General features: G+C 39.3%; 1 protein-coding gene across 1 annotated transcript in view; it reads right to left on the reverse strand.

The window, feature by feature from the left end:
* LOC306733925 (phospholipid-transporting ATPase ABCA1) overlaps positions 1–15,132 on the reverse strand; it is a gene marked incomplete at both ends in the record, with an annotated part of 128,719 nt that overhangs the window by 76,561 nt on the left and 37,026 nt on the right. Inside the window, 7 exons of the mRNA XM_079215236.1 lie at positions 4,385–4,522; positions 5,284–5,423; positions 6,083–6,214; positions 7,057–7,228; positions 7,956–8,072; positions 8,335–8,539; positions 12,105–12,326. Coding sequence (XP_079071362.1) covers positions 4,385–4,522; positions 5,284–5,423; positions 6,083–6,214; positions 7,057–7,228; positions 7,956–8,072; positions 8,335–8,539; positions 12,105–12,326 — 1,126 coding nt within the window. The remainder of the gene's footprint in view (positions 1–4,384; positions 4,523–5,283; positions 5,424–6,082; positions 6,215–7,056; positions 7,229–7,955; positions 8,073–8,334; positions 8,540–12,104; positions 12,327–15,132) is intronic.

Below are 15,132 nucleotides of genomic sequence, written 5' to 3' on the forward strand. Positions count from 1 at the left end.
CTGTTAGACGGTTGCTGGGTCCCCCACTTTGGTCCAAGTATCCCAACTACTGAATGGATTGCTATGCACTTTAGTAGAGATAACCATGGTGCCTAGAGGATGTCTTTACTGATCTCCTGACTTTCCCTGTTACAACACAATGTCTGTATTTGTAATCATTATTGTACCAATTAAGTAGCATTCACTATATCAATTACTCACTCCGTGTTGCCTTTAATCTGTGAAGAAAAGTAAAAAAACTAATTCCACAACAGCAAAACTATACAAAACACTCACATAACTCATGCAGTACAATCCAGGTCTCATTTCTCTAGTCGTATGCTAACTACTCCCCAGTGTACTTTTTAATTCATTAAGTCTTTTCTTAGTCTTATGATTCTCTGTTAACCATGGAGACATGCAAGACAATCTACGTTGAGTAACTGATGTCCATATTTATGTTTTGGGGGTGAAGTATTACGAATTAGCATTACTTATCAGGTCAAAATTTTTATTTGGCCAATAATTCAATTGCAAAACTAATGACATTCCCATCGGCCTCAGCTGCACTGTACCGTTTTACAATGCTATATTAAGATGGTGAACCATGCTTACCATTAAAAGATTGCTTCTTAATGTGCTCAGTGTAAGTAAAGCGGGGAATCTACAGCACTCGTTTTGTAAAACATATATTTTCCAAAGATTATTAGCAGCTAATATGAGGCTTTAGCATCAGCATGTTAGCATTTCCATTGTGAGCATGCTTGCGCTAGCATTTAGCTCAAAGCACTCCTGTGCTCACAGTGTTGTTAGCAAGGCTACAGACTCTTTTTAAGATTTTGAAAGGCAAGTTTCAGATCACATCAACTCCTTTCAGAGATTACAGGTTGTGTCATATCAATCATATCGACTTCAAAACATGGCAAGGAGATGCACTCTCAGTACGTAGCTGATTGGATGGAGTTTTCATTCTGTATTCATTGAATTTTTTGTTTTTTGCAAAAGGTCAGGTGCTTTGCTGAGCTTAGCTCCTTTTTTTGCATAGAGCTGGTTCAATCAGGTCACATTATCAAGTGGATAAAGACACACTTAGAGGTCATTAACTGCAGGCCAATGCAGCCATTTTGCTTGGCCAACTATTTCCACTCTGTCTCCCCTTCTTCTATCTCCCACCTCCCACACTTTGTGTGCCCTGCCACCAGCTGAGCTGCTAAATCCATCCCTTCTCTGTTAAGTATTGCTGCCTTATGCTATGCCAAGCAAGTCTGAATCCCTCTAAACACAAACTCCAACAAAATGCTCAAGTTGAATGAATGCCCACAACCCAGTCAATTTAACATATGTGGGGGAAAAGCTATGCTTATAAGGGGGTGGGTTGAGGATATTGCTTGATGTTTAGTTTGACTGCGCCAGCTCATTTTGTATGGGATGCTCAAACTCACAGATTATCTTCCTGGGGATTTGTTGTGCTTTACAAAGGGGGAAAAAAAACAAATTGCACTGCATCATCCGTAAGTTGGGAGTAAAATAAATGTGTTTGGACTGCAGATGGCCCACAAAGGTATGCTGATTTATAGTGTGTTGTGGTGCATTACGGCCCAAAGTGATATATCAAATGGAGTTCCTTGTTCAGGTAAATTGGTGGTACTCGCACTACGTACAGCAAAGTAAGACTGGGAATCTTGTTTCTATTATTCAGCTTCCTTCCCTCTAAATCAAGTTGATAGAAATGGATTTCACAGTGGGTGAGTAAGCCTGGACAGATATTATGTACATCGGCAGTAAGATGAATTACGGGACAAAACTGTATTAACTGCTGTTTGTGGCAATCATCCATCCATCCATCCATCCATCCATCCATCCATTAGCTATACCTGCTAATCCTTTAAAGGAAAGCAGGGGCTGGAGCTGATCCCAGCTTACAATGGGTGAGAGGTGAGGAACATCCTGTACACTCAAGCTCACATTTGCACCCATAGGCAATTTAAAGTTGCCCATTAATTTAACCTTCATGAAACCTAGACTGTGGGAGGAAACTGGAGAAAAACCCACGCAGGTGTGGGGAAGGCCATAGCCAGCAGGTTGGAATCCTGCAATCAATACATTTTTAAATGACCTTGACGCCATATGCAGCCTGCCCACAGAGATAATAGATACAGTGGGCCTGTTGTTTTGATTAAATATGACTAAAAAAAAAGAAGGAAAAAACAGATTGGTAGAAACGCAGCTGCATGGTAAATATGTTTTAATCAATGTAACAACTGAAACTTAGACATTGTGTTTATTGCAAGGAATCTCTATGTATTGAATTATACTACAGTCTTCCCCTCCACCCTCAACATGTTTTATTGAAAATATTTGACATTACACATTAGCATACCAAACATTTTCAGAAATGTTTTTTTTTTTCTGTCATGAAAACTATTTTAGTACGATCACATTGGAAGAAGAAATAAGAAAAAAAAATAGCCTGGCTGCATTTTCATGCCATTTGTACTGGAACATTGGCTTCAACCCTACATTCATTTGTATTCCAGGGAAGAATGTATTATGTATAGTATTTCAACTTTTCACAAAAATCTAAAAGTGCATCCAATTGCAATCAGAGTCTACAATAAATAGACTTGCTGCAAACTCTATTACTTTAGAGTGCTCTGAAAATATGAACTGTTTCCCACTTTTTTTTTTGCACCCCTTCTATCTCACAAACTTAATATCTCAGGCATTCATGTTGAATTTAGGCTATAATTAGACATAGGATTTAAAATGCTCAAAGCTGTAATATACTATGGTATTTTGGAGAAGCTATTTTATGTTATTTAACTGCATGAACGCTATTTAAATACCAATAATTTAACTTCAGGGGCGCTAATGTTTTTACTTCCAGTGATTACATGGCTGCCGATACAAGCTGATAAAATAAGAAAATCATTATGTAAGTCGGAGACATCCTTAGATAATAAGTTTCATTAGCTATGTGATCTCGAATATTTTGTGTATAATATGCAACACTGTAAAATAAAATGTGCTATTTATGACACAGTAAATAGCTATGAAAGGTAAGAGAACCAGGTCTTTCAAGGCACCAGAATAGTCTTGTAAATTAGTAAAGTTATCAATTACAATCAATATAACAGGTGATATAAAATGATGCTGTCACAGCTAAAACACACTAGCTGAATGTAAAAAAATCCATTATATGAATAGCATCCTCAAGGCCCATTCCATAACATAATGAATGGGGTAATTTAAAAGTAATCGACTTCCAGTAGTGGATCATAATTAAAGACTTTAAATCTCCACTTTCTACGGTAATTGTCTCATGGCAAATGACAAAAGAAATGAATGCCAACTTAAATGCAAAGATCTAAAGAATAATGAAATAGCATCAGGCCACCACATTATGCATATATGATAAACATTCCTTAATTACTACAATATATATATTTAGCATACTTCTCTAATATTACACATCTTAAATGTACATTGAGGATTAAATGTAACCTATTAGTGCATGTTCCTTATGTCCATGTTGTACTTTGAGCAGTTTTAAGACCAAACAAGCCCCAACTGAATTTAATCAAAACAATACCCACTTGGGGCAATCCAGTCAACCATTCTGTGTGAAAAACCTCCACGCTTAATTAGCTATGAAGAACCGCAATATTAAGTCCAATTTCAGCTTTTTTCAAACAAATAGACAGACTGCAGCCTTTTTTCCTTAATGACAAACCTTAGTAATACTGTCACGCAAATAAGACTGGAGAGGCACAAAACACGAGTCATTCAAGCAGCCAGGATGTGGGTGTTCTCATTATAACGGAGTTATCTCCACCTCCCAATTGGAGTGAATGGACTTGATAAGAGAGAGAAGCTAATGACACAGTGAGGGCGGAATGTCACTCAATGCACATTAAACATTTAGACATCTGTCGAGAGTTATGTCTTACTATAATGTCCATGTCCTGCTTAAAGCCAGTAGCAACCACAAAGTATATAAGGCCAGCAAGTGACAAGCAGACTGATAGAGCAGACAATTAGGGACTCTGTTAAATAGCAATGTCAATTAAAGCTTCTGGGATTCACTTGTCTTCACTTCCATTTCAATCTGTTCCAGTACAAATTATAATTTCTCTCCACCCACAGAGTGTCACAGAGGGCAAGGCAAAAAAAAAATAAAAAATTGTGCTGGCAACTCGAGATGGATCATTACCTGAACAGCTTTCATATTGGATATATTTGAGCCATTACAGTTAAAAGTCTACCTTGAACTCAGCTCAGTTTTGAAACGTTTCTCAGCTTGAAACAGATCAAACATGCACTGTGTGCATTCAAGCCAATTCTACAAACATGGAAGATTTCAAAGCCTTCAGTGGAGCCTTGGTTCTTACCACCAGTTCCATACCTTGTTTGTATTTTAACAGCAGTTCCCAGATACCCCTGCGGGCAAAGGGGTCCACTCCTGCTGTGGGTTCATCTAGGATAACGACTTTTGAGCCGCCGACAAAGGCTATAGCCACGGACAGCTTCCTCTGCATCCCACCTAGAACACAAAACAATCTCCATCAGAAACAACATCCTAGTTATATATTTTGTCTTGGACAGGTGCTTTTATAACAAAAAGAAAAGAAAACTACAACTGACATGTATTAGATACTCATCTTTGTCCTGGGTGTTTTGCCTGTTATCAGTGAAACATTCTACAAAACCATCTGACAACATTAGGCTTTAGATGTAGAATCTACTCAAAATTGAGAACTGTTTATTGAATAAATGTGTCAAGATGTCCGTCTCCAGGTTTTTATTGTCTTTTACATGATGTAGTAAAATGATTGATAGCAGAGAGCTAGATACACCTTCCTTGGGTTATTCCAGTCTCCACTCTCATGGCGAGCTCTTCAAAATGCATCCAATGTAGTGCTAATGTCGTGGAAATGTCAGCATAGATCAACCTTGAAAGTCATATTTCAGTGATTTTGCACACAAGCAATCTGTGACTGGGGACAATTTATCAAGCAGGACTTGCTCATGCCCCCCAGACAATGAATTACAACCTGTGACACACACGGACAGTGCATGTGTACGTTTAGACAGCTGCATGCACATGCACATTTCACTGGGCAGCTTTATCCTGAACAGAAAGGATAATCTACAGACAATATTCCTTTCAAGGGGAAATGAATGCACTGAGAACAGAAACTGATGAACACATAAACAAACACATTTACATCTATGCATAATTTCAATCAGACACTCAAACACACACATCCAAAACGTGTCATACATGCACACATTCAGACGCACCTGACAAGTTCTTAGCAAGATCCTTCCGCTTATGTGGTAAACCGACATCCTTAATCATCTGGTCCATCTCAATTTTCACCTCGTCGCGGCTGCGTCCTTTCAACCGGGCGTAGAAGTAGATATGCTCCTCCACCGTCAGGCTGTAAAGGTGAAAATAATATCGCAACGACCATTTGATTGACATGTGAGGCGGAACGAGGGACGAAAGAGGGCCATCACCTGCCACTAATTCATATGCAAGCATCTGAAATATCTAAAATGTCATATTGATGCAATTTGCAAGATGATCTGGCTCCCTTCTAAGTGCACTTTTGTGAAGTGACGTAAAGAAAAATCCTACATTTCATCATAACTGTCTTCATAATATGTCTATCTCTATGTTTGCATGAATATTTTAACCCATGCTTAGTGTCGATGATTTGACTGTCTGGGATTAATATTAATGTAAGTGATTTGCAGGTGCTTAGCCATAATTATGATGTAGGACTTGAGTCGAGATGCAGGTAACTAGTTTGTGGGAGAGAGAAATAGAGGGGACTCTAAAGGTGAAATAAAAAAACAACTGAATAATAGTTCGGAATAATGCCATTAAGAGAAATTTTGGGAGAAAAAGGTAGAGAGATAATGATGTGTTGATGTGAGACACAAGCCAAGATTGAGCCCTCATTATGCATATTATCAGATTATATTATAATGATCTTTTTTTCTTCTCGTTCTTCCTTTTTTTAAATACACCAGAAGCAAAACATAATCATACTAATAATCAGTGGAGAACAGGGATGGTTTGAAATTCACTCACTCATCGAATAAGACATTGTGCTGTGGGCACATTCCCAAGTACTTTCGGATGCTGTCCATGTCAGTGAGGATGTTATATCCGTTGATGAGAGCTGTTCCTGATGTAGGTGGGAACAGTCCTGTCAGAATGGACCTACAGAGAAAAAAAGACACAAACAAAACACACAAATCCTGATTATAGAGTCAGCTTTAATGTTTATAAAATAGGAAAAAGATTTGCACTGAAAAAGAAACTGTAAAAAAAACGGAACTGCTGTGACAGAAGATTTGGAGCAATGATTATCCATATCATCTCCATTAACTTGTCATTGCCATCTCATTAATTATGTATTAATTAGGGACTAACCTGGGCAGAACATTTACATCAAATTGTGACAAAACAACATTTAATATTGAGTGTTTTGGTTAAAGATAGTGGGATGCTTCGTGGGATGTGACTAGATTTCCGCATATAACAAAACTAAACGCGACAAGATGTTTGATTTGTTTTTCGTGCCTCTACTCAATTGTAACACAACATGCCACAGATACTGCGCTGTGGAAATGCATCCACACAGAACGTCGGTGTTTGACAGAGTCCTTCCTCTGTCCTCTCGGTTATTGTGCTCTGTTATGTTTCGTTACAGTAGCTCAGAGCGGATGTCTTCCCTTCGGCCCTTAGTCTTGCATCACTTGCTCCCTCTCTCACTCATTCTTTCTGGGCCACTGGGTTTCAGTTATTTGCTGTCACCCTAAAGGCCTTCCAACCTTTCGGAAAAAAAAATGTAAACAGCAATTAGATAAGTTCCGCTATCAAAACAACAGCTGACTCTGTGTGATAAATGTCCTCTCAGAAGATGTCACTCTTTGAAAGCACGGGCCACCGCATTAATGCAGCTCCAGTAGTCGGCATTGTTGGATTAGTTGCACCCTGTGAAAATACATGATCATTGAGCCAAGCGGCAGGGCATGAGAGAAATAGATAATGAAACTCACATTGTGGTCGTTTTTCCGGCTCCATTGTGGCCAAGAAAAGATGTGATCTGATTCTCGTAGAAGTCCATACTTAGTCCGTCCACAGCGAGCTTCTTTCCGGTCTTGTATATTTTAACGAGATTGCGGACTGAGACCCCTGCTTTCATATTGGGTGATGGTTTCTCCAGATAATCTTAAGAAACACAATGCATACATTCATGAACACACACAATTCTTTTTTTTCTTCCCTCAATTTGGTGCTCATTCGTCTCTTCCTCTTTTAATCTTGTTTTCATATTGTCAATCATTTGTGAACTCAAAATAAAATATGATTGTATGATTGACATACAAACAAGAGTAACAACGGGTAAAAATGTAATCTATTAAAGATGTAAATGATCCAAATTTTAAAAAAGAAGAAAGAAAAGGCAGTTCTTCAACTAGATAATTAAGGACGGACAAGATACATACTAAATTAGAAATATGTATTGATGCTGGAAAGTTTGTACCCACTGGAATAAAAACATATTTTCTTCTACTTAAGTATGTTATTATTCCTTCAATTCTTCTTGTCAAAAATACAGATTGGTAGAAAGAAACACTGCTGAGGACTAAAAGACACAAATAGCTCACTCCCCTGAATGCTAATTGGAGACAGTTTTTTTTAACAAGTTCCAGACTTGAAACTCACCTACGTTCTTCACCTTCACAAGGCGCAAAACTCCATTAGCACTCAGAGTGAAAGAAAAGAATAAGGTGCTAATGTGTGTTTGCGATCCATCCCGATTAACTTCCACTTGCTATTAGGACTATGTTCCCTCTAGTACACGGCTGAGCGATTGAGAATGTGACACTTATGTAATAATTGCGTTGGTTACACTACAGTTACTCAATGTGAGTATTGAAGTATTGCAATTTACCGTTATATTCAGTGGAGTCCTTCAGCACGCTGGGGTCAATGTCAATCTCTGAGGCTGTCCCACACCAGTAGGATGCAGTGAATGGGAAGTACCACGGCTTGGGGATTCCATATTGGCCTGGCATCAAACGTAGAGAACATTACAACAGATTGGCTTCAGGGAATATGGCACTTTACAGTGTGTGTTTCCTCCTGACAGCAGAGCACAACTCTTATCTTCTTTTAATTAGAGTCGATGAGAAACGCATTAAATCTAGCCTGTCAAGAGGGCTGCATTGGCTATCGAGTTAGGTTGGGCTAAGGCAGAGGATCTGCAAGAAGAGTAAAGTAGATAGTGAACAAATAACACAATACTAATTAATCTGCTTAAAAATTAATACCTGGAAAGACATTCTCAATGTACCAAGTGAGCACCCAGTAAAAGGCAGCATCAAAGAGCATCATGATGATGGACACGATGAAGGTGTAGCGGTCTCCCTCTTCCGGACTCTTGTTGATATTGTACCAGTGAATACCGATGCCTTGCTCCTCGAACTTGGCAAAGTTCTCACAGCCATAGCCAAAGGCCACACATGACAACAAACTCTGGGAAGGAAAGACGTTCAAGGTTAAAGGAGTAGTTTGCTTTCCCGCTTCAAGTTTGATAATAAGATTGACACCACGTTATTGTCTGTACGGTAAATGTGAAGTTGGAGTCAGAGGCTAGTTAGCCACAGCTAACCTAACTCCAACTTCCTGGAGTCTCTGCATTCCTGGCAACTGGCCCCCTATGTAACAGTGAAATGCCATTTTTACACATCAGTTGTACAGTTTAGACAAAAAAACTACAAAGAGTGCTCTCTGTTGCCCGTTGTTTCCAGTCTGTATGCAGAGCTAAGCTTTGAAGCTTCTGGCTAGCCACATATTTAACTAACATGAGAATGGTGTCCATCTGCTCATCAAATTCTTGGTAGGAAAGGAGATCTGTGTACTCCCAAAGTGTCTTTTAAAATGGTCTCAAAGAATATTTCATTAAATATTTCAAGGGATGACTTTGTATTACCACCCAAGGTCGCACTCAACTGATCAATAAACTACTGCTGCAGACAGAGGAGAATATCCACACAGGCATCAGCTGGTTTAATTGCTGTGTTGCCTTTGTGAAAATCTCTCAAGACTTCATTTTAGACGTGAACAAAGATGGAGACTAAAATGTTTGTGCTGAAACAAAGATTCTTTGGAGATTTCATACAGAAGGAAATTGCAAATGATGCTTTGCCCGTGAGACATCATCGGCCATGGCCTATCACTCTGCATTGCCATGTTGCCTGCCAGCTGTTTTCTCACGCCTCATTTGCTCGCAGCATTTTCACTCCGGTAGAAGTAGCATTTGCTGAAGCTATAGAGACGAACAATCATGGATACTTGGTATACTTGTCGTTACATTGCCAGGCAAATAATTCGGAAAGCCCTGCAGTGACACCAAACCTCTGGCCTGGCTTCTAACACTGCTTGCAACTTCCTGTGTTGTCCTCCACTGCCCATCTCCTGACAAGCAATCAACAGTGAGTCAGTAGATGAGGGGTGACAGCAGGGCTAGTGGGCACCCATCCTTGACCTCAGTATGAACGGCTGACAAAACCACAGGAGCCACTTATTTGGCATTTGAGAAAAGGGCCTGAGTTGGGAGGCAGACAAATAAGGCCCCTCTATTGAACACATGTCAACACTGCAAATTCAACGACCATTCAGCTGGCTACAGACAAGGAGCATTGTTAAGAGGAAGTGTGATCCGCATTGCAGCTCTTTCTAGGAAGTCATTTTCCAGGACAATTTGTTTGAAAAATCTGTCTGAAGAAGTTTCCTTTAAAAACTGCATTAGTCAGTTCTTAGTCCTCCATGGAAATACCAGATTACAAAGTCTGTCTGTGTGTTTGTCAGAATGAATTAGTTATGTCAAAACAGAGGCAAAAGCTGCAATAATCATACCATCAATTAATTCGTCTATAGACTGAAAATTGGCTTTAATTTTGATAAGCGGCTAAAAGGAGAAATATCAAAGGTTCCCTTGTTTTAGCTTGTCAAATTTGTGGATGAATATCTTTGGTGTTTTGGCCTGTTGGTCAGACAAATCAAGCTATTTGGAAAACATTATCTTGAGCTTTCCAGAATTGTACACACATTTTTCACAATTTGATGACATTATACAGACCAAACAATTCATCAATTAATTAAGAGAATAATCAGCAGGGCAGTGTAATAGCAGATTGGTCAAGGATGATACCACATAACTACAAAGTGCCCCGTTTGATTCCAGCTGGGGGCGTGTGTTGCATGTCATTCCCCTTCTCTCCCCCCTTGTTTCCTGTCTGCCTCTGTACAGTCTACTGTTGATTAAATGGAGTATACATTTACACTTTACTGTATATTAAATTGTCAGCAAAGTCATAAAAGGTTTGAACACAAAATATATGCTTAAGTGAACTTCCAGATGTTGCAAAAGCATAGATCAAATAATTGATTTCAGCAAAAAAAAATCCGAGAAGTTCTAAACGATTTGTCCAGGACTGAAAGATTGATTGGAAATATTTTGGGTTTTCAGGAACTATGGGCTCTCTCTTGTGTCTACTTCATTACAAAACTGGAGGTACAATCAGTACAGTAGATTGTTGGATAGTGATTATGTCCTGTGTAATAGTGGCCCTCTGATAAACTGTGATGCTCACACAGCTGCAATCAAAACCTGTTCACATAAATACAGGTGATCTTTTGAAATTCTGTTCAGATTAAAGACTTCATTATCAAGGACAATGTGAAAGAGAATTTGTATGCCTTGGTACGATGTAGCTTTATCCGAGTTAGTAGAGAGAAAAACCTCTGTGAGCACACACACACACACACACACACACACACACACACACACACACACACACACACACACACACACACACACACACACACACACACACACACAGTGTAAGGAAGAACTGGATAGTGGTTTGGTCAGAGGAACATTGCTCATGCTAATTAGAGGACTAGAGGGCTATCCATCTAGTTGGAGCAGGGGAGAAAAATCTCAGCGCAGGGGGAGGACCCAGCAATAACACTTTGTGTAGAGATTAAATAAGGTTTGCAGTGATTTATATGTAAAATGCCTACCTAACCTGCCTGAGTCTGTTAAAGAAAATGGACTGGAAAGTTTTTTTTAAAGGAAAAGAATGACAAAGCTATAAAAGGACTTGGTCAAAGACAAGCAATTTCACTATGGTAAGTTGGCACTGCTGGCTATAAAAAGTAAGGTCTACAAAGTGTCAGAAAATGAAAGGTGAAAGCAGAAGTGACTCCTGTCAGGTGCCAATGTAAGGTATTATTGACTGCCACTATTTCAATTCAATAAATAAGAAGCACAAGACTGTTTGCCTAGGCCACCTGCACCTGATGCCGCATTGCCGGAATTGACAAATAAGAAAACATGAGCTGATTGAAATTCTGGGGAGATCCACTCGCACGGCAATGAAGATTCAAGATTTTGTGTGTCTTTGTCTGCAGAAAGGACAGCTGGAGAACAAATGATACGGGCACCACCATAAAGGTCAGGCAGAAAGGCTACACTGAAAGTTGAGCAATGGTGTACCGTTTATCTTTATCTATCTTAAAGGATAAGAGAAAATCACCAACTTCCTCACTATGTCCTTCTAGTCTCTTCTTTTATGGAAATGCTTCATCTTTCTGTCAGTTTTTGACATAATTCTTCTGTTTTCTGCCAAAATATATCAGAACAAATGGGAACTGAATGCATAATGACAGTATGGATATTTAAAACAATTTCAAAATGCTTTTGTGTTTAAACTTCATGGGACCTTTAAATTCATGTTGCAGACGCACCTTACATCTCATTATCAGGAGAATTGGGCAGGTAGGATAAAAGCAAATCTCTCACAGATATTATCGACGGTGAGAGTGACTTCTCTTCATTTTATAACAACCAGCACCAATCAAATCAGTTTGGATTTGAAGGTAAAAGATGAGGAATTAATGACTGGGATTGCAAAAGTGTGATTATGGTGGTAAAAAAACAACCTAAGAATATACAGTAACTCAAAAGACAGTCATGTATGATAGCATCTGGGGAAGATATTAAAAAATGTGTCAGAGCTAAAGGCGGACTTACCACTGCAACCTTGGCCTGAAAAGCCATGACGTCCCTCCAGGCGTAGCAAAGGAGGTGCGGCAGGTAGAGGACAAAGTAGATGAGGCCACCGCACGCCGCTGCTAAATTGGCCTTAGAGAAGAAGACGCTAATGAAGAAGCACTGAGCTATGGTGGCCAGGGAGAACACCAGCAGGAAGACAAAGATCAGCGAGGGGTCGCTGTATGACAGCACTTTGCCATACTGTGTGGGAAGACAAGAGAACAAAAAGTATATGAATCTGTCAAAAGAAACCTCAAAAGTTTGAGTTGTGGTCGAGGAGGTTTTCTGGCAGATTACTTAACAAGGAAATAAAGAGATTCAAGAAATGTGATTATTAAAGTACATTTTGACGAGACAGTGGGCAGAGTAAACGAGGGTTTTGAAAGGGTTAAAGGTGCTCATGGAATTCAGACTGCAGCATATTTACTGCCTCCACACGGCTCTCAACATGGAGCAACTGAGCCAGCGGGTAGCATCTTATTTTCATTCTCTGTCATTAATCCACTATATCTTTACATTGCAAATTGTTGTTCGCTGCAACAGTATTGCTCTAAATGGATCACATATCTGGTGTATCAATATTTCTGAGACACCTGAACATTTTGACAGTTGACTGATATTCTTTTCCACAATCTAATAAACCTATCACTCTTTTACTCTGCCAGTTTTGAAGGAGGACCCGTCTCTGATTTTAGTGAGCTACTCCTGCATCCATCTCTTCTCCCACATTACACCATAAAGCTGATGTCTTCTCCGAGCCTAATTCAAAAAGGCTCTTGAACTGTTGGGATAATGGTGCTATGTAACGAATGCAATTATGATTAAAATCCTTACAGAGGACGCTGTTACATGGAGCTGTATGAATGTTCATTATAGAAACTCCTCTAAATGTGCACATACTAAATGAACTTTCAAGTACAACTGTGCTAGCTTCAAGTACAATGATATCATTTTAGTGCTCGAGCTTCTCCTCGGTTTAACATCTTTTGTATTTTAAACAAAAGTCTAATCACGCCATTAGACTTGATAGGCATAACTCTCCAAAATAAGTGTCGGGTCCTCCTTGAATCATTGTTAAATCATTTTGAAATCACCTTCAGTATAACGGAAAGCAGGAGAGCACTTAAGGCCAGCGGCAGCAGACTGGACACTGCCCAGCTCAGCCAATAGATGGCACCTCTGAGGCCCATGATCCTCACGGTCTCCTTCAGCCTGGCTTCTTTCTCTGAGACGATGCCCTTAATGATCATGGCCACTGAGTATATCCAGGCTAAAGTCATGTATAAGGGGAGGGAGCTTCCCAGAAATCGAAGGAACCTGAAGGGTGGAGGAGCCAAGACCAGACAAGACAATGACCCCATTTACATCTGGTATTCACACATACAGAGCGTAATCTGTATTTGGACACATACTGGCATCTAATCGCAGAACTTAACATTTCTATCTATATTAATCAATATTCCTGTTATTGTGATTCTGCCAGCGTTGCAATTGGGTCTAAATACAAAATTCTTGTCAACAAACATTACAGATCATAGAAAGTGATGTTGCTATAAGAAGATCTTGTTTTCCTCTGTGATAGATGGAAGAGAAAAATGTGGCTGACTTCTTAACATGTTGGGCTGATCTTTTTTTATATTGTTAAGCCTGTAGTTGCTAATCATTTGGCCATTTCGTCCCTGTGTTCCCCAACAAGTTGCAACGCTGTCTGCTGCCCGGTGCTTAGCAGGTAACGTACAGTGAGTTTTTAGAGCTTTCTGACTGACAACAGTTGTCTGCTGCTGGAGATGGCGCTGACGAAAACGCTGAGACTGTACCTAAACAGTGACGTTGTTGGTCGTAAACCCCAAAAGACCTTAAAGATGTTAAAGGACTTTGCAGAGCTGAGGGGAGGGTGACCATTCTTTTCCGATTCATCACTATAAGCATCACCTTTCACATGCACACAGCCATTTGGCCCATTGCTGATATATACAATTATTGATTACAACTGCTTTAAGAATGTGGGCAAACTGTGCACACAACATTTTCACCTGGCTGAGATCGTAACATACTGCAATCCATAAGTATTCTGATTGCAATGTGCTCTGCATGCATGTACACCTTGATTATGGTGCTTCTTTTCCTTTCCAGAGGAAATAGTCAGATATGGATTCCTTAGTTAGTGTCTGCCGTAAATGGGGACCAGCAACCAACAGACTTCTCATTATAGTGATGATTAAAAAAAGTACTTGCACGTGACAGTACTGTTGAACATTCTCACTGTGTAAGTTTAATACAGGTGTGACCCATTGTCAGTGGTGGAAGAAGCACTCAGAGAAAGACATAACAGTAAAAGTAGTCATTTCACAATGTAAATTTACAAGTAAATGCCCAGCATTAAATTTGTTACTGCAATGAAAGTACGTAAGCATTATCAGCAAAATGTTCCAGAGGTCTAAAAGTAAAAGTATTAATTATGCCGGCGAAACGGCCCACTTAATATAAATCTGTATGTAGCATTTTAATGTTGTAGCTGTTTAAGGTGGTTTTAATTACTAAAGGTAGTATATTATATAACAATGTATCATATTTTAAACCAATATCTAGTAACTAAAGCTGTCAATAAATGTTGAACTCTTAAACGAGAGGAGATGTAAAGTAGCAGAATGCTTCAAACTCAGACTTTAGAACGAGTGTAAATATCAATAATGTCTAATTTTATGAATTTATTTCAGTAGTGTGTGCAAAAGGGATTCCAGCTGTGAAGGTGTTCTCTAACCTTGGCATTTGCATTCTTTTCTCACTGTCGGTGTTGTTGTGCAGAACAAATTAATTACATTTTAAAGATGAGTGCAAACATGACCAAGCATTTAAAAGGTTGTCTCACATTGTTAACACAAGGACATACTGTTTGTGTGAGGAAATGTGTATTGATCATCACTGATCAGTGTTAGCTTTCATGAAAACAACACTTTAATTCAGCTGGTTTGCGACTGGAGCCAAATGTGGAAATAGTGTGAATACA

Source organism: Taurulus bubalis (genome assembly GCF_910589615.1).
Source record: "Taurulus bubalis genome assembly, chromosome: 3".
Classification (NCBI taxonomy): domain Eukaryota; kingdom Metazoa; phylum Chordata; class Actinopteri; order Perciformes; family Cottidae; genus Taurulus; species Taurulus bubalis.